The sequence below is a fragment of the Schistocerca serialis genome, chromosome 1 (assembly GCF_023864345.2).
Source record: "Schistocerca serialis cubense isolate TAMUIC-IGC-003099 chromosome 1, iqSchSeri2.2, whole genome shotgun sequence".
Classification (NCBI taxonomy): Eukaryota; Metazoa; Arthropoda; class Insecta; order Orthoptera; family Acrididae; genus Schistocerca; species Schistocerca serialis.
The window spans coordinates 1,253,145,316-1,253,166,298 of NC_064638.1; the positions used below are offsets into that span (position 1 = coordinate 1,253,145,316).

At 43.3% G+C, this 20,983-nt stretch overlaps 1 protein-coding gene across 1 annotated transcript in view; it reads left to right on the forward strand.

The window, feature by feature from the left end:
• LOC126456738 (Down syndrome cell adhesion molecule-like protein Dscam2) overlaps nucleotides 1-20,983 on the forward strand; it is a 427,689-nt gene that overhangs the window by 164,075 nt on the left and 242,631 nt on the right. Inside the window, exon 7 of the mRNA XM_050092487.1 lies at nucleotides 8,862-9,093. Within this exon, the coding sequence (XP_049948444.1) occupies nucleotides 8,862-9,093 (232 nt within the window). The remainder of the gene's footprint in view (nucleotides 1-8,861; nucleotides 9,094-20,983) is intronic.

Below are 20,983 nucleotides of genomic sequence, written 5' to 3' on the forward strand. Positions count from 1 at the left end.
CAAGTCAAAGGCCATACGTGTCAGTGCCAGTATCAGTCAATGGAAATACTATCTCAGCACAGATACCACATAAACATAGCTTGTTTAATGTTAAAACAGCTTACAGAAATTAAACTATCGATATTTCAGCAGGTGAACACCTCGTCAATTTCGAAGCACAAATTCAACGAGCGAGCGCTGTACAAGGAAACCTAAATACTCGGCAGGCGCGGCTACGCCGACAAAGGGGCATAATACAAAGTAATCGAAAAGACAACACACACTGTTAAAAACTGGCGACGCGAAAGATGACCAACGTCGGAAGTTATTGATAGTGAATATTAATTACATATGGACAAGCAAGGTACTCTGACTCTGTGTCTGTATCGTTTGACGAGAGAGCAGGATCCCAAGCTTAGTTAGAAATAAAACAAAAACCTCCCTCATATAGGAAAGGGTTCAGCAATTATTTGCAAATAATGTTTATTCCAAATCTAGATTTCGGGCACAGTGTAGCGATCTTGAGCGCTAAAACATATAAAGAACCTGTTACAATAAGGTAACATGCATGCCTTATTATAAGTACAGTTGTACACTACTGGCCATTAAAATTGCTACACCAAGAAGAAATGCAGATGATAAACGGGCATTCATTGGGCAAATATATTATACTAGAACTGACATGTCATTACATTTTCACGCAATTTGGGTGCATAGATCCTGAGAAATCAGTACCCAGAACAACCACCTCTGGCCGTAATAATGGCCTTGATACGCCTGGGCATTGAGTCAGACAGAGCTTGGATAGCGTGTACAGGTACAGCTTCCCATGCAGCTTAAACACGATACCACAGTTCATCAAGAGTAGTGACTGACGTATTGTGACGAGCCAGTTGCTCGGCCACCATTGACCAGACGTTTTCAATTGGTGAGAGATCTGGAGAATGTGCTGGCCAGGGCAGCAGTCGAACATTTTCTGTATCCAGAAAGGCCCGTACAGGACCTGCAACATGCGGTCGTGCATTATCCTGCTGAAATGTAGGGTTTGGCAGGGATCGAACGAAGGGTAGAGCCACGGGTCGTAACACATCTGAAATGTAACGTCCACTGTTCAAACTGCCGTCAATGCGAACAAGAGGTGTCCGATACGTGCAACCAATGGCACCCCATACCATTACGCCGGGTGATACGCAAGTATGGCGATGACGAATACACGCTTCCAATGTGCGTTCGCCGCGATGTCGTCAAACACGGATGCGCCATTATGATGCTGTAAATAGAACCTGGATTCATCCGAAAAAAATGACGTTTTGGCATTCGTGAACCCAGCTTCGTCGTATCAAGGGTAACGGCAGCCATGGTCTCCGAGCTGATAGTCCATGCTGCTGCAAACGTTGTCGAACTGTTCGTGCAGATGGTTGTTGTCTTGCAAACATCCCCATCTGTTGACTCAGGGATCGAGACGTGGCTGCACGATCCGTTATAGCCATGCGGATAAGATCCCTGTCATCTCGACTGCTAGTGATACGAGGCCGTTAGGATCCAGCACGGTGTTCCGTATTACACTCCTGAACCCACCGATTCCAATTCTGCTAACAGTCATTGGATCTCGACCAACGCGAGCAGCAATGTCGCGATACGATAAACCGCAATCGCGATAGGCTACAATCCGACCTTTATCGAAGTCGGAAACGTGATGGTACGTATTTTTTTGGCTTACACGAGGCATCACAACAACGTTTCACCAGGCAACGCCGGTCAACTGCTGTTTGTGTTTGAGAAATCGGTTGGAAACTTTCCTTGTCTCAGCACGTTGTAGGTGTCGCCACCGGCGCCATCCTTGTGTGAATGCTCTGAAAAGATAATCATTTTCATATCACAGCATCTTCTTCCTGTCGGTTAAATTTCGCGTCTGTAGCACGTCATCTTCGTGGTGAAGCAATTTTATTGGCCAGTAGTGTATATGCATTAAATGCGGGGCAGCGATAAAATACATAGCAGTAAATTTAAGTTAAACCACTTGTATACACACACAGGTGGTAGTCCCAACTAGACTATTCATGTCAAAGGTTGAGTTGACACTGAGGCCGCCGTTTACAAACACAACACCGCTGGCTTCAGTATACGTCATACCAGTCTACACCGCCCTCTTTACATGTGTGATGCGCTGACGACATTTATTAACACTTTTTTATAATTAGTATGTTTTACCATTTAATTCATTATTCTATACACGCTAAGACAAAAAACGACGCTAAGAAGGAATTATCCGAATGGGACAAAATTCTGTTCAGACAAATCTTCTGCCTGGAATCTCACAGACCGGAGTAAAATTGTCTTCATAGATGAATCCCGCTTCCAACTGAGCCCCTAAGACCAGCAAAGAGCCGCGTGGGATTAGCCGAGCGGTCTGGGCGCTGTAGTCATGGGCTGTGCGGCTGGTCTCGGCGGAGGTTCGAGTCCTCCCTCGGGCATGGGTGTATCTGTGTTTGTCCTTAGGATAATTTAGGTTTAGTGTGTAAGCTTAGGGACTGATGACCTTAGCAGTCAAGTCCCGTAAGATTTCACACGCGTTTGAACATTTTTGAACCAGCGTCTGTAGACGCCCCAGATAGAGGTGGGATTCCAGGCTCACTGTCGCCCCCCATACGGCTGATGGTCTCGGGCGCCATTTCTTTCCACAGCAGGTCTCTTTTGGTCTTCATCTGCGGCACTCTTACAGCACAGGGGTTTGTCGACGGTGTTCTACGCCGCGTTATGTCGCCCTTCATGGCAAGCCATCTTGACGCTTGCACTTCAGCAAGACAATACCCTCGCGCGCACGGCGAAGGTCTCTACTGCTTGTCTTGATGCTTTCTCAACTCTGCCTTGCCCTGCAAGGTAGCCGGACCTCTTCCCAGCTGAGAACGTCTGGAGCATTATGGGCAGAGCCCTCCAATCAACTCGGGATTTTAATGATCTAACGCGCCAGTTGGACGTAATTTGGCACGATATTCCTCAAGAGGACATCCAACAAATATGTTAATCAGTGCAAAGCCCAGTAACTGCTTGCATAAAGGACAGAGGTGGGCTAATGTCTTATCGACTTGCTTAGTTGGTCATGCACTTTCTCTTCAATAAATCATCCAGTTTTTTTTTTTTTAAATTTGTATCATTTGTTTGTCTGTACATGTACGTCACATCTACCGATTTCTGTCCCACTCGGACAATTCCTTTCTTGGTGCGCTCTTTTTTTTTTCTTAGAGCATACTTTTAAAAACGTATGTGCATAAAACGAATAATCTGGTTGTAACCAAAAAACTGACTAACGTTTTAAATTTAGATATAGAGGTAATTGAGTGAACTAAACAGTGATATCGGTTATTGCTGCGCACTTTACAACGGAACATAGTTTTTAAAAAAACAAAACCTCTCATTCAAAAGATCTAAGTTAGTAAAATTCTTATTAAAAGATGGAACCACAAGGAATCGTACTTGATAAAAATCTCCCTTTATTTGAGCCTCAGTTCAGATAAATAGTATCAATACTTCTTAGCAAGTCATCATCAGACAATGTTTAAAAAGAAAGAAAGAGGGAGATAGTCAAATACTAGGAAATTAATTTACAAATCAAACTAATTTGCTTACACGATTTCGTGAGCTTAAACAGTTTACACGACAACTTGTCAACTGAACAGACCAGGACCGTCTCTCACAATGTTGAACATATGTGTTCTTCTTCTTCTTCTTCCTCTTTGACTTTTCGCACTTGAGGCTAGTCGTTCTCTCCTTCCAGTAGTCTTTCTCTCCTTCCAGCAGCCTTGGTTACTCCAAATGAAAGCTGTTAGCTCCGACTCATCCACTGTTCGGTCGGCATAGAATTGCCACGACAAAGGTCCCCTTTAAGTTCTTCTCAGAGCAGCTTATTTGTTGATAATTACACTGGAACATACACCGAAGTGGCAAGAAATTGGTATAGGCCTCCGTATTCAAATACAGAGATATGTAAACAGGCAGAATACGGCGCTGCGGTCGGCAACGCCTATATAAGACAACACGTATCTGGCGGTCGACAACGCCTATATAAGACAACAAGTATCTCCGGTTACAATGGTAGGTTTGTAATCTGTGCGCGACACAGTACTCGTTAAAGCCTGTGCTATGGTAAGTGAGCGGGGTTCACCTCATGAGAAAGAATTTTTGTATAGTTTTCGACCGCGTGTGCCTGAATGGTGGTAAATCAGACTTACACCCACTCTGTAATAGCAATGATGCGTCAAGTAAGTCCGAAATGCAATTACACGTCAGGATGGACCAAAAGCAACACTGAAGATGCTACCAATTTGATAATAATACGGTCGCCAGCCTAATTAGGCATTAACTGAGTTTCTTCCCTCTACAAGCTGGTATATATTCAGGCAAAACAACAAGTAGTAACACTGCATAATATAGTAGAATTTTAGAACCAGAAAATCTATTCAACTGATAGTTTCACGTTCTGTACTGATATGGAAAAACCATAAATACATAACACTACACTATAATGTATACTACAAAACTTTATACTGTCTATCTATCTGATTAAAATCGGGCATAGGTTACCCTAGAAACAGCACTTTCGTGCCACACACACAAAATGTCAATTTTGATAAAGATAAAACACTGATAAATTTTGACCTTTATATTGACTTTATCTTTTGCTGGTCAAAGCAATTTAGAACACTTCAGAATTCAAATTAATAAAAAGGGTGGGGGGAGAGGAGCCTGAAACTGTTATGATCACTGCATTAAAATAATCATTACTGAATTTATTATGCGTTCAAGATTTCCAGTACATAAGTTACTACTCTTTTCATCTTATTTACTGCTCATTCAAATACCTTTATATCTTCTCGAAATAATTAAACTTCATTACTATATCAATATTAAAGTTATCTTTCAACTTCGTTAGACCTTCGTTATTCATTTACTGGTTCATTAACAAAATTTTTCTTTAAACACCATTCTAACATAGCTAGTTCTGCAAATAATTGTTATTAACACAAATTTTAATTTTCATTTCGGGACACTCGGATTGCACAACATTTGTAAAGGACCCTGTCTAGGTTAGTTGTGAGGATAATTAAATGATCGGAAACTTCTGGTAAAATTTAGGTTATTATTGCACAGTTCACTCTCTGATCCATACGAATACAGTACTAAAAGTTTCAACCTGCTAGTATCGATGCGGCGGTTGGCGGGCGGCGAGATGACGAGGCACAGAGCACACATACATACAACCACAGCTATGGCTCTTGACGTATCGGCACTTTAATTCTTCTTTTGCCATGCTGTGTGGGCGTTGGAACGGCATACCCGAGGCTTAGTGAAGCTATGTCTTCCAGGAGAGCCTCCTCGCTCCAGAAGGTGTTGCTCAAACCAGTGCCAAACTCCAGCTACTACTGAGCCCGTTGTGCCGTGCATTTTCCCGCGCTCGCTTGCCATCCACCTTCTACCGCTCCCTTACAGACAGGGTATTCACCCGAGGTTTTGCATTCTACATATCCTAACACATTGCCTACGTATGGACCAGACGCACAGTTACAATTTTAAACATCTTACAACAGTTTCAACATTTGTTACATTTCAATTCTATTACAGTATTGCTTGACATTTGACATAAACATTAATATTCACATTGAAACGTATTAACAGTTTTCTTAACACAATGACATGAAAAAAAAAAGAAATGAAATCAGAACTTCAATTACACGAGTTTATCGAAAAGTCATATGGAAAAAAAATTACTTATTTGCACAATAGTACTGCGTCGTTGTTGTTACAGTTATCAACATTTAAGTGAGTTTCAACGTGGTGTTATAGTCGGCGCTCGAGCGCCGGGACATAGCTTCTCAGAGGAAGCGATGAAGTGGGGATTTTCCCGTATGACCTTTTCACGAGTGTATCATGAAAACCAGGAATCCGGTAAAACATCAAATCTCCGACATCGTTGCGGCCGGAAAAAGATCCTGCAACAACGGGACCAATGGAAACTGAAAACTGAAGAGAATCGTTCAACGTGACAGAAGTGCAGCCCTTCCGCCAATTTCTGCAAATTTCAGTGCTGGTCGATCAACTAGTGTCAGTGTGCGAACCATTCAACGAAACATCGTCGATATGGCCTTTCGCAGTCGAAGGCCCACTCGTGTACCCTTGATGACTGCGTGGCACAAAGCTTTACGCCCCGCCAGGGCCCTTCAGGACGGACATTGGACTGTTGATGACTGGAAACATGTTGCCTGCTCGGACGAGTCTCGTTTCAAATTGTATCGAGCGGATAGACGTGTACTGGTATGGAGACAACCTCACGAATCCACTGACTCTGCATGTTAGTGGGGCTGGTGGAGGTTCTGTAATGGTGTGGGGCGTGTGTAGTTGGAGTGATGTGGGACCGCTGATATGTCTAGACACGACTCTAACCGGAGACACGTACGTAAGCATTCCATCTGATCACCTACATCCATTCATGTCCATTGTGCATTCCGACGGACTTGGCCAATTCCAGCAGACCAGTGCCACACCCTATACGTGCAGAATTGCTACAAGAACACTCTTATGAGTTTAAATACTTCCGCTGGCCACCGAAATTCCCAGACATGTAAATTATTGAAGATATCTGGGATGCCTTCATCTACATCTGCGTCATACTCCGCAAGCCACCTAATGGTGTGTGGTGGAGGGTACTTTCGGTACCAGTATCTTATCCCTTCAACCCTGTTCCACTCACGAATAGTGTGTGGGAAGAATGATTGTAGATAAGCCTCTGTATTGACTCTAATTTCTCGAATTTTCTCCTGGTGGTCAATACGCGAGACGTATGTGGGAGGAATTAATATGTTGTCCGACTCCTTCTGAAAAGTGCTTTTCCGAAATTTCAATAGTAACTCTTTCCGTGACGCACAACACCTCTCTTGTAACGTCTGCTAGTGGAGTTTGTTTAGCGTCCCCGTAACGCTCTCTAGACAGCTAAATGATCCCGTGACGAAACGCGCCGCTCTTTTCTTTGGATCTTCTCCATCAGTCCTACCTGATAGACATCCCATTTAGATGAACAATACTCAACAATCTGGGGAACAAGCGCCTTATAGGCCTCTTCTTTCGTGGATGAGTTACGTTTCCTTAAGATTCTTCCGATGAATCTGAGTCTGGTGTCTGCTTTTCCCACTATTTGTTTTATATGGTCATTCCACTTAAAGTCTCTCTCGATATTTTCGCCTAGATATTTTACGGCAGACGCTGTTTCCAGCTGTTTGTCATCAATAGTGTAGCTGCACAGTAGTGGACGTGTTCTGCAGAAGAGATCTGCACCCCCTCGTACTCCTACGGATTTATGAACAGACCTGCATGATACCTGTTGTCAATTTCCTCCAGCATTACTTCAGGGGTTAGTCGAGTCCATGCCACGAAATGTTGCGGCTCTTCTGCGTGCTCACGGAGACCCTACGCGATATTAGGCAGGTGTACCAGTTTCTTTGGCTCTTCAGTGTTGAAATACGTTATTAGTTATATCACAGGTTATCAAAACGAGTAACCCATCCCATTAAAGAGCCGAATTCCATTTTAATAAAATCTAGTTTTTCACGCGTCTCAATTTTTATGACGTCATATCTACTGAACTAAGAGTCGCACAATGGTACACTTTGCAGAGGCTTTCAGTGGTATACGCAGATACTGTCGGCAAAATGTGTAGCGACTACGTTAGTAGTAAAGAAGTATTGAATTAAAACATCGCGTCTGATGCTGAAGTTCTACTGCATGAACAACGAAAATGTTGTGAGCAATAAATTGTTTTCCTTTCATTATTTTGTGAAGAATGTCAGCGAGCAGGAGAGTCTAAAAGATTTTAAATTATGTATAAAGTTAATTGGAAAATATCACATAAATACCGCCTCAGACTCTACAACGCCGCCCTCATTTTCGATTTTATACGAGAATTTTACTTTGAATAGTTTCTGGTCCATGAGTCGCAGAATATCAAGATTTTATTAAACTTCCTGGCAGATTAAAACTGTGTGCCCGACCGAGACTCGAACTCGGGACCTTTGCCTTTCGCGGGCAAGTGCTCTACCAACTGAGCTACCGAAGCACGACTCACGCCCGGTACCCACAGCTTTTACGTCTGCCAGTATCTCGTCTCCTACCTTCCAAACTTTACAGAAGTTCTCCTGCGAACCTTGCAGGACTAGCACTCCTGAAAGAAAGGATATAGCGGAGACATGGCTTAGCCACAGCCTGGGGGATGTTTCCAGAATGAGATTTTCACTCTGCAGCGGAGTGTGCGCTGATATGAAACTTCCTGGCAGATTAAAACTGTGTGCCCGACCGAGACTCGAACTCGGGACCTTTGCCTTTCGCGGACAAGTGCTCTACCAACTGAGCTACCGAAGCACGACTCACGCCCGGTACCCACAGCTTTTACTTCTGCCAGTATCTCGTCTCCTACCTTCCAAACCTTACGGAAAGTTTGACCGTTAAAAAAAACCGAACCATTTGTTTACCACAGCTGCGAGTTTGGATAAGATATTCTGCTTCTAATGCCAGAAAACTGAACCCACACTAAAAATGCAAGGTTTCCTCTTGTCCGAAGTTAAATGGAACAGAATGTAATGAAATTATTTAAAGTAAAGATCGTAGGTATAAAACGGACGTTGTGTTCCCCTCAGGTGCTGTGTACAAAGTGCGTAAAGATGTGATGCCCTACGTATATAGTTTAGTTCCGAATGAACGTAAATTGAGAACACTGGAGTCGCCTCAGGCGAAATACATAGTTTTTTTCAGAGGAGACTATGATCTGAAATAGGCTTTTAGGGCTTGTATATTTTCATCAGCTTTGTCAGTCTATCCGTGTACGCTTGTGCCGGCAGGTGGTGAACTCCGGCGAGCCGGCGACGTTCAACTGCTCGGTGTCGGGCTCCCCCGTGGCCGGCGTGGAGTGGCTGCACAACGCGGAGCCGCTCACCGCCGGCCGCGCGCGCCTCCTGTCGCCGCTGGTTCTGCACGTCGGCGCCGCGACGCGCGCCCACCGAGGCGTCTACCAGTGCGTCGCCAGGGGGGACGACGACAGCGCGCAGGCGTCCGCGGAGCTGCGGCTCGGAGGTCAGTGCGCGGCGCCGTATTTAGGGTCCGTACACCACGGAGCTAACACCTGTGGCGCTGGCCCCCGCACATCAGTGAAAAAGAGCATTTCAGGCCTCTTTTCGATTTAAAAGCTTATAACACAGTGTCTGATGTTTATTGTTTAAGTGCAAAAAAATTTACCATGCAATTTAATGAACTCGTGGGATTCAAATACGGATAGAATTGATATCAGAAATGCGTTCATTACAGTTTATTAACATTGCTATATACAAGGTGTACATAAAGTCATGTAACACTTTCAGTTATTTATTGCACAACAACCAAATATTGTACAGATATCATTCATATGTCATTTTGAAGAGAAACCCTGAAATTTTTTTTCATATGTACCGCCACAGCGTAGTTTGTTAATTTGGCGATAGTCAGCCGTCATATCGACTGATCCGCCGTGCTACACAAGGCGACAGCCATTTCATGAAATGCCCCCCCCCCCCCCCCCCGATCACCAGATCTCACTCTGTGTGACTTTTTCCTGTGGGGTCACATTGAAGGTCTGGTGTATGTACTGCCTCTGCCGTGTGATGTAGCAGAGCTCTGGGAGAAAATACGGGAAGCGACTGCCACAGGCGACGATGCCATGCTGGGACGGGTGTAGCAAGAATTCGATTACCGAATTGACGTCTGCCGGGTCACTCATGATTCGCATATCGAATGTTTGTAATAGACCTTTCAGAGTTTCTCTTCAAAATGCAATGTGTATGACATCTGTACAATGTTTAGTTATTGTGCGATAAATAATTTAAATTCTTCCTGGACTTTATGTACACACAGTAGTGTAAAACTACTGTAGGCTATCATAAGTAAGTATAGACTACCATATTTTTCACAGTAGCTTTGGTCGGTTAAGGTCGTACCCGCATTACCTGTACGTTAGGTGTGTTGCATACCTAATGGGCGTTACGTCATAATGATCACTTTCCTTACGTATGCTACAGTATCTTAGTAGATTTTCTAAAAATCAGAAATCGTGAACTGTCAATAAACTGAGTGAGAATATATAAAGGGCCAGGTAACATCGCTATCTTCCCACTTCTTATTGAAAAGTGAACAGTATTATAACAAAATTGAAATTGTAAATGTTTAACTTATGTTTTGTTCGAGTAGTGTTGATTTGTATAGTGAAAAAGAGGGGTGTTGCAGTAAAAATAAAGGAAACAATACAGATTTCTCATGTAGCGCTGGAAAACGAAATGTTAGTCTTAACATACTAAGAGCAGGTCACATGAATCCCAATAAGAAAGACATTTGTTAAAATTAATTCCCTCACCAAGCTGTGGTTTCTGCCTAATTGATAGGGCATTGTACATATACTCATGTTGTTGTTGTGGTTTTCAGTCCGAAGACTGGTTTCATGCAGATCTCCATATTACTCTACACTGCGCAAACCTTTTCATCTCCGGGTAACTGATGCAACATACATGCTTCTGAATCTGCTTACTGTATTCATCTCATGGTCTTCCTCTACGGCTTTTTCACCCAGCGCTGCCCTCCAGTACTAAATCGGTGATCCCATGAGGTCTCAGAATATGTCCTACCAACCGATCCCTTGTTATAGTCAGGCTGTGCCACAAAATTTCTTTTCTCCCCAATTCTGTTCGGTATCTCTTCATTAGTTACGTGATTTACCCATCTGATCTTAAGCATTCTTCCGTCCATAGATGGCTACACTCCATACAAATACTTCCAGAAAAGACTTCTTGACAAATTTATGCTCTGTGTTAACAAATTTATCTTCTTCAGAAACGCTTTCCTTGAATTTGCCAGTCCACATTTTATATCCTCTCTATTTCGACCATCATAAGTTTTTTGCTCCTCAAATAACAAAACTCATCTACTACTTCCAAGTGTCTCATTTCCTTCATCAGCTTCACCTGATTTAATTCAACTACATTCCATTATCCTCGTTTTCCTTTTGTTGATGTCCATCTTATATCCTCACTCTCCACTCCGCTCAGTTGCTATTCCAATTCGTTTGCTGTCTCTGACAGAATTACAGTACCATCGGCGAACCTCTAAATTTTTATTTCTTCTCCCTGGACTTCAATTCCTACTCCAAATTTTTCTTTTATTTCTTTTATTGCCTGCTCATATTCAGATTGAATAATTTCCCTTCTTTGCTTAGGTCTGGTTTTCTATCTGAGCTCTTGATATTCATACAGGTGGTTCTCTTTTCTCCAAGGGTATCTTTTATTTTCTTTCCTCTAGTGATATATGCTTAAAAATCCTTACATTTGTCCTCTAGCATATATCCATAGAAAGAGATAAAATAGAAAGAGACGAACACCATCACTGGAGAATAATTACACTGTACATTGAACACTATTATTGTGTTAGAAGAGCTATTAGCTGCTTAAGTAGGTCTGTTGCCTAATGTATTTGCCATTTCATTAGTCTTCCTAAAAGGGAACTTTAAAATCTGGGGATATCTTCAATATTTTATTATATACGTATGTAATTGGATTTATGCTAAAATTCCGTTACTTTTATTACAACGGTGCAGTCAGACTATCTCTTTTAATTATGTTTTATATTTTGTAATTAAATTAATCTCCTGTCCTGTTTGTTTCATTATTTGCAGTAATCGTATCTGTTGTAACGGTCCTTGCCCGAAACCACATAAAATAAAAAAATAGCGCATCGTCGAGGCTGAGATGCTGCTTACTATAACTGGCGTCAATTCGAGTCTCTACTAATAATGTATATTCCCAAATGCACAACTTCCTTAGATATGCTTAGGTTGTAGCCGTTTGTTGTCTAGGGCTGCAGATCCAAGGATTTAAATCCCTGTTAGAGATCATCTCTTAGCTTTGTCAGTAATAAACAAACACTTCCAATAATCATAGTTTATTATCGTTCTGTTCATAACACGACATCATTACACTGAACGACTGAAGTTGCTCCCCCAGTGGGTCAGTGTTGCCACCTTTATCCTAAGCAAAAACAGCACTGGACATTTAGTAAACATAGCACATCGGTAGTCTGTTGCAGAGTCTGCGAGGACACTCAACACGACTGCCGCCCTCACGACTACTGCGGCCAAAAAGAACGACCTTCAGCTTAGGCTGCTTTTATTCTAGAAGCTATTGACCTCATTCACACGTCGTCGAATAAAGACTGCGTCAGAAAAGCTTCTTAGAGCTCAAATTAAGAACTGTGTAAATTTAAATTATGTTGATGGCCAATAGCACAGATAGTTCAGTGCATCCAAATTACATTGGAAATACCTCACAAATGAGCGGTTGTGGAAACATGCAAACTGTGTTTATGGTGTCTTGAATGAATCGAGATGAAGGTGTGAAAAGGCCCGAAAACGTACAAAAACGAAAGTTACTTGAAAAATTCCAAAATAAAAACTAAACTAAATGTTTTAAATAAGGTACGTTAAACCTTTCCTTTTGATCAAACGATTACATATGGCTCTGAGCACTATGGGACTCAACTGCTGAGGTCATTAGTCCCCTAGAACTTAGAACTAGTTAAACCTAACTAACCTAAGGACATCACAAACATCCATCCCCGAGGCAGGATTCGAACCTGCGACCGTAGCGGTCTTGCGGTTCCAGACTGCAGCGCCTTTAACCGCACGGCCACTTCGGCCGGCAAACGATTACATATGCTTGATTGGGTTTCGTCTATGTAAAATGTTACACAAATTATTGATTTGTATTTATCGAAGCTTTTCTTCGCAAATAGTATTTAAAATATCGTCTTATAAGTGAAACTAGACGTCATAAACGTCGTATTTTGATCTCCTGCCTCGACTGAAATACCCGAACTGCTTCAAAAGATTTTCCTAAAAAAGCGTAAAAATTAAGGCTTTGCAGAGTCTATATCCTCTTCCTTCCCAATCGGCCTACTGGGATTGCGATGTAATTGGCGGTGAGCGCGCATGCCTAATGAAATTTTACAGTGAGTAAGGCTATCGTTACCGAAGGAAAAATAATACCGGTTAGTAGGAGGAAAGTGTACAACAGACCCTTCTGAAGGATGAATCTATTCTAAACTTAATCTAAATACTGATGATAATACTCACGAACCATACAGGGGGAAAAGGCTAACACGTGATATTTAATACAAAGGAAATATTGATTAGCAAAAATACACTCCTGGAAATGGAAAAAGGAACACATTGACACCGGTGTGTCAGACCCACCATACTTGCTCCGGACACTGCGAGAGGGCTGTACAAGCAATGATCACACGCACGGCACAGCGGACACACCAGGAACCGCGGTGTTGGCCGTCGATGGCGCTAGCTGCGCAGCATTTGTGCACCGCCGCCGTCAGTGTCAGCCAGTTTGCCGTGGCATACGGAGCACCATCGCAGTCTTTAACACTGGTAGCATGCCGCGACAGCGTGGACGTGAACCGTATGTGCAGTTGACGGACTTTGAGCGAGGGCGTATAGTGGGCATGCGGGAGGCCGGGTGGACGTACCGCCGAATTGCTCAACACGTGGGGCGTGAGGTCTCCACAGTACATCGATGTTGTCGCCAGTGGTCGGCGGAAGGTGCACGTGCCCGTCGACCTGGGACCGGACCGCAGCGACGCACGGATGCACGCCAAGACCGTAGGATCCTACGCAGTGCCGTAGGGGACCGCACCGCCACTTCCCAGCAAATTAGGGACACTGTTGCTCCTGGGGTATCGGCGAGGACCATTCGCAACCGTCTCCATGAAGCTGGGCTACGGTCCCGCACACCGTTAGGCCGTCTTCCGCTCACGCCCCAACATCTTGCAGCCCGCCTCCAGTGGTGTCGCGACAGGCGTAAATGGAGGGACGAATGGAGACGTGTCGTCTTTAGCGATGAGAGTCGCTTCTGCCTTGGTGCCAATGATGGTCGTATGCGTGTTTGGCGCCGTGCAGGTGAGCGCCACAATCAGGACTGCATACGACCGAGGCACACAGGGCCAACACCCGGCATCATGGTGTGGGGAGCGATCTCCTACACTGGCCGTACACCACTGGTGATCGTCGAGGGGACACTGAATAGTGCACGGTACATCCAAACCGTCATCGAACCCATCGTTCTACCATTCCTAGACCGGCAAGGGAACTTGCTGTTCCAACAGGACAATGCACGTCTGCATGTATCCCGTGCCACCCAACGTGCTCTAGAAGGTGTAAGTCAACTACCCTGGCCAGCAAGATCTCCGGATCTGTCCCCCATTGAGCATGTTTGGGACTGGATGAAGCGTCGTCTCACTCGGTCTGTACGTCCATCACGAACGCTGGTCCAACTGAGGCGCCAGGTGGAAATGGCATGGCAAGCCGTTCCACAGGACTACATCCAGCGTCTCTACGATCGTCACCATGGGAGAATAGCAGCCTGCATTGCTGCGAAAGGTGGATATACCCTGTACTAGTGCCGACATTGTGCATGCTCTGTTGCCGGTGTCTATGTGCCTGTGGTTCTGTCGTTGTGATCATGTGATGTATCTGACCCCAGGAATGTGTCAATAAAGTTTCCCCTTCCTGGGACAATGAATTCACGGTGTTCTTATTTCAATTTCCAGGAGTGTAGGATAATTAATCGGTTGTCAGTCCACTAGGGAAATGAATATCTAAAATCCTAAAAAAGGTAATGACGAAGAAAACTAAGCAAATAATCAATGGCGTGGCAACAAAAAATTGTCACACTTTTCCATAACATCGCAGTTCACGAGAAAATAAATGAATTAGAAAGCACTGAGTTTGCAGGTATTTATTTTGGAATACTAAATTTTTAAATAAAGTTATATGAAGTTGCTGGTTAAATAGATGACTGGCTGTAACTGAAACTTTGCTACATAAAAAATGACTTTCAGTGACCTTAGCGTAACGTAACGCAAAATTCAGAAAAAGGCAAGCAATTTACTTTTAATTATTCAAAGACTGAATTGAATTTACTTTTACAAATAAGTAACTGATTATACTTTCAATAAAACAATAATAAAATAAATACCAAGCCAGCAGCAGTCACTCATTAAGCTAAATACAGAATAAATGAGCTTGTGCACTTTTAATTTGTGCTGTACCTTTAGTTATTAGTTTTGTAGGTGAAATTTTACGTTACTTTTAGTGACTGAAGTTAACACTCAAAATTGTAAACTAGTATAGCATCTGTTATGGAATACAAGAATGAGCAGTTACTGAGGCAGAAAAATTTAGACTGAAACTGGTCATTAACAAACAAAGAAACCTGGCAGTAAGTAGTTAATGAATTTTAAAATTTTTACAAGGCTCGGTATTGTGTGGAAAGGAGAGTGACGTTGCTTGGTAATAATGTCTGAGAACAATGACAACACAGGTACCCTACAAGTTTTAATTATTGCAAGTTATCATTCATGAAAGTTAGTGGAAAATTGTGAAAGAAATGCCACTGGGTAATGCCCCTACATTATTAGTTACACTTTATCAGGTAACAGCCTTACAGTGCAGTAGCTGTGTAGTCGACGGCGATGCTGAGCTGCTGCTGGTTGAGAACCACGAGTCGTCACTTGACCCACGGATAGTTATGGGACAGGCAATAGAACTGCTCCTTCCTCCTCCTTTTCACTCCTACCGTGCTCTCAATACAAGCGGGTTAATTAATTAGGTGCGTCTACATTAGCACTATCACAGCTGCACACCACGTCGGCGGGAGCGCCCAACAAACACTTCCGCACTCTTTCACGACTCAAGCTGCTCTGCTCCCTCTCTGCTCGCAGCGCGACACAAACTCTCCATACACAGAGATAAACAACGGCACAGCTAATGCCAATTCGTCGTTGCTATCGATACATTAAAATAAAGTTCCCTTGGCTATTATTCAGCAATTTAAGGTATTTACATCACAACTACAATCAATTATCTACATTCAGATATAAATACACTATTACATCCATTTCGAATTAAATATAGTTTCTGTAATAAAGCTTACATATTCAGAATCAGAAGTACAGTACAAGTTATCAAGTAATATTAAACGGCGAAAAATTTTGAATGGTGCAGAAGATATTTTATCTGCATTTTCGGTGTTACAAGTTAATTTATGGAAACTATCGCCCATGAAACCTAATATGTCTCTGAGAATGACTGACGGTTCCGACTTCCAAAGCCGGGTATAATGTCTAAAAGAGAAACACGAAATCTGTAAGCACACGAGGAAAGCTAATAAAGGACATACAACCAAAAAGATCAAAACGAAAAGGGACGGATGATTTCAAGCAATTTTTTGTAGTGGCCGAAAGAACCATCTTTTGTAGGTTACGACAAATATAGCAGTTTTCATCCAAAGCAATCGATTTGGAACAGATCGTTACGTCATAGTCGATCACGGATCTATGAAAAGCGTGGCGAGTTGCTTCGAGTTCGATACATAATTGACATGGCAGAAATTACTGTCGTAGATCTCCCTGCATACCATTCGCGAGTGCAGTAGCCAAAGAAGGACTTGCGAAACGCTCATGGAGATGCTCATCCACTTCGACTGTCAGACGCTACAGGAGATGTGTGGTTTAGAGGTAAAATTCCGAGACCGCACGACCCTTGATGAATCAACCGATATATTCCTTCCTATTTCTCGTGGGTGGACCATGAAGATAAAATGAGGGAGATTCTGACTCACAGAGAGGATTGTAAATAATCGTTTTCTCGCTGATAATTAGTGACTGGAACAACAAAGGAAGGAAAGTTGAAATGATATAAGAAGTAACCTTCACCACATTTACTTATTTATATTTTTTTGCGTACAATCTCGACATTCATCACCTATTATCTAATGATGGTCATATTTCTAAATAGCCACAGAAAATTGTATACAGCTGTACTTAAACTTTCGCTTCGTGTTTATTACGATATGTGGTCAAAAGTATCCGGACACCCCCAAAAACATACGTTTTTCATATTTGGTGCATTGTGCTGGCACCTACTGCCAGGTACTCCATATCAGCGACCTCAGTAGTCATTAGACATCGTGAGAGAACAGGATGGGGAGCTCCGCGGAACTCATGGACTTCGAACGTGGTTAGGTGATTGGTTGTCACTCTTGTCATACGTCTCTACGCAAGGTTTCTACACTCCTCAACATCCCTAGGTCCACTGTTTCCGATGTGATAGTGAAGTGGAAACACTAAAGCGTACAGGCCGACCTCGTCTGTATACTGACAGGGACCGTTGACAGTTGAAGAGGGTTGTAATGTGACATCTGTCCAGACCATCACACAGGAATTCCAAACTGCATCAGGATCCACTACAAGTACTATGAAAGTTAGGCAGGATGTGAGAAATTTTAGATTTCATGATCGAGCGGCTGTTCGTAAGTCACTCACCACGCCAGTAAATGCCACACGACGCCTCGCTTGGTGTAAGGAGCGTAAACATTGGACGATTGAACAGTGGAAAAACGTTTTGTGAAGTGAGGAATCACGGTACGCAATGTGGTGATCCGATGTCAGAGTGTGGGTATGGGGAATGCCCGATGTACGTCATCCGCCCGCGTGTTTAGTGCCAACAGTAAAATTCGGAGGCGGTGGTGTTATGGTGTGGTCGTGTTTTTCGTGGAGAGGGCTTGCACCCCTTGTTGTCTTGCATGGCACTAGCACAGTTCAGGCCTACTTTGATGTGTTAATCACCTTCTTGCTTCCCATGATTGAAGAGAGATTCGGGGATGGCGATTGCATCTTTCAACACGATCGAACACCTGTTCATAATGCACGGCCTGTGGCGATTTGGTTACACAACAGTAACATCCCTGTAATGGACTGGCCCGCGCAAAGTCCTGTCCTGAATTCTCTGAATCCTACAGAACACCTTTGGGATGTTTTGAAACGCCGACTTCGTGCCAGGCGTCACCGACCGACGTCGATAATTCTCCTCACTGTAGCAGTCCGTGAAGAATGGGCTGCCATTCCCCAAGAAACCTTCCAGCACCTGATAGAGCGTATGCCTGCGAGAGTGGAATCTGTCATCAGGGCTAAGGGTGGGCCAACACCATACTGAATTCCAGAATTACCGATGGAGGGCGCCACGAACTTGTAAGTCATTTTTAGCCAGGTGTCCGGATACTTTTGATCACATAGTGTATGTAGTTTAAGCGCTTGCAGTAACGGCTAAAATTAAAAACAAAACTCAAAAAGGAAAAACCATGCAAAACCCTTAAAACATGATATTACGCCACTGACCACACAGTGTCTGTATCTTTACAGTACAGTCTCCTTCAGATATGCATGCAAGCATATTGTATTGTGAAGATGGAGACACTGTATAAAAGCAGTCATTTTATTAATTATCTATCCATGCCTCGACGAGCGAGCATAAGAGTTGTGATAAAGCGATGTGTGGAAGTATGGATGGGTCCTGGGGACGTGCTCGGAAACCAGACGTAGTTGAAGCGACCGCTCGCCATAAGGGGAAAATCCTGGTTCGATTCCCAATCCGGCACAAATTTTCGTGTGTCGCCAACAACTGACGTCAGTGCATAGTCGCAGAATGCGAATCTGTTTCGCGTAATACAACACTTGTCAACTATCTATACTGCCAGCTCAGTAGATGGCTTACTGACAGCTGAAGATCTTAGCCATTGGGACACCTCAGGGTCAAGGAAGCTACTTTCTTGAGGAATCTTCTGTTGCATAAGTCTGCATCTACGAGTTACACTACCATTATTTACGTCTGTCCTATTGAGTCCGTAACTGCTGGGCACAACACGCTAAATCTCTAGAATCGGTGTTCCAGAAAAGCTTACCATACACAGACAAATTCGAACTCAAGGCAGGCCAGCATCGTCGTCTGCAGTCCCAGTGGGATTAAATAATTGGACTTAACGGATCTCCCCCCCTCACCCTCAACCCGTTCTTGCAGGGTTGCTGAGAAACCTATGTCAGTCACTACCAGCTATTCATTCTGACGGTTCTGCCATAGCTCCCACGTTGTTGTCAGCCGCTTCTCGTCGTCCTCTGTGCACGGTTAATTCCAGAGTCTGTGAATTCCCTGCTGTTATTCACTGCACTCACAGTATTCAGTTCAGCATTATCGCATACAGCCGGGTTTTCTCTTATCTTGCTTATATTTTATAAATATTTTCCAGGTTCCCTCCCGGATACTTTCTTTGATGCTTCGTTCACTAGATTTCATTTGTCTTTATCTCCAAAAGCTTCACTTAGTGTTCCAGTACCGGTCACTTGAGACCACAGATCTAGAGAGCATTCTAATACCATATGGTCTGGTGTACCAATGGCGCCACGTGCGCATAGATTTGTTGGATGTTTCACTATCCTACATAACTATTCATGATCTGGGCCATGCCCTTTCAGGGAGTGCATCATGCCTGTAGATGGATTTACATGACTCATACGCATCCCCTCCTTGCTGTATGGATATATGCCGCACGCCATAAGTTGGCTTGCAAGGTTTCGATGTACATCTACACCTACGTGATTACTCTGCTATTCACAATAAAGTGCCTGGCAAAGGGTTCAATGAACCACCTTCAAGCTGGCTCTCTACCGTTCCACTCTCGAACGGTGCGTGGGAAAAACGAGCACTTAAAATTTTCTGTGCGAGCCCTTTTATCGTGATGATCATTTCTCCCTTTGTAGGTGGATGCCAACAGAATGTTTTCGCAATCGGAGGAGAAACCTGGTGATTGAAATTTCACGGGAAGATCCCGTCGCAGCGAAAAACGCCTTTGTTTCAATGATTGCCAGTCCAATTCACGTATCATGTCTGTGGCACTATCTCCCCTATTTCCCGATAATACAAAACGAGCTGTCCTTCTTTGAACTTTTCCGATGTCACCCGTCAGTCCGATACCATGTAGATCCCACACCGCACTGCAGTACTCCAAAATAGGGCGGACAAGCGTGGTGTAAGCAGACTCTTTAGTAGACCTGTTGCTCCTTCTAAGTGTTTTGCCAATGAATCACAGTCTTTGGTTTCCTCTATCCACAACATTATCTATGTGATCGTTCTAGCTTAGGTTATTTGTAGTTGTAATCCCTAAGTATTTTGTTGAATTTACGGCCTTCAGATTTATGTGACTTACGGCGTAATCGAAATTTAGCGGACTTCATATAATACTCGTGTGAAGAGATTCACACTTTTCCTTACTCAGGGTCAACTGCCAGTTTTCGCACCATACAAATATCTCATCTAAATCATTTTGTAGATGTATATGTAAATGTGGATGCAGGCAAAGCTAGAAATGGTAGAGGTACCCGAATCACTCTTTGCCACACACCGTAGATGTAGAGATAACCAGGACATTCGGAGTCCGCAGTAAAAGAATTTCCTAATCAATAAACTCAGTTACTGTTGCAATTTTCAGAGCACCAACTTCAGTGATGAGAAGTGTTAATGTTACTCAGTACACGACTTAAAACATGACAGCCATCTGTTAAAAGGAACGATAGATTAGAGTGTCGAAATCTGCAACACAGCTGTTGCTCGGTTCCCTTTATTGGCATTCATCTGTGCTGTCGGAATGCGGGAATAAAACCGTGCCTAATGTAATGGCAGCACATCACATGCTATGACGTTAACAGCGGCGCATCCCGCTTTTCGCTGCTCTTTTTGTGGTCACCGTAACGGGATGTAATATTTGCATTTTCACTCAGAGGGCTGTCAAAGCGGTGTAGTGCTCTGCCTTAAATTTAAAAATCAACATTAATAACTGGTCATCACGCAGTTAGCAGATAAATTTAGAAACTGGAACGCTGTGGTTTAATTTCTAAAATAAAATAAAACATCCCTCTTCAATGAACCAACTTGAAAGGCGTTAGCCAGTTCTGAGTTCCTTTTGCTGGTTAATTAATTGCCTTTCCTAACCGCAGAGGAGCCGAGGTAAATGGAACTATTACTGAACGCACGACTCTGGACGAGATAGTT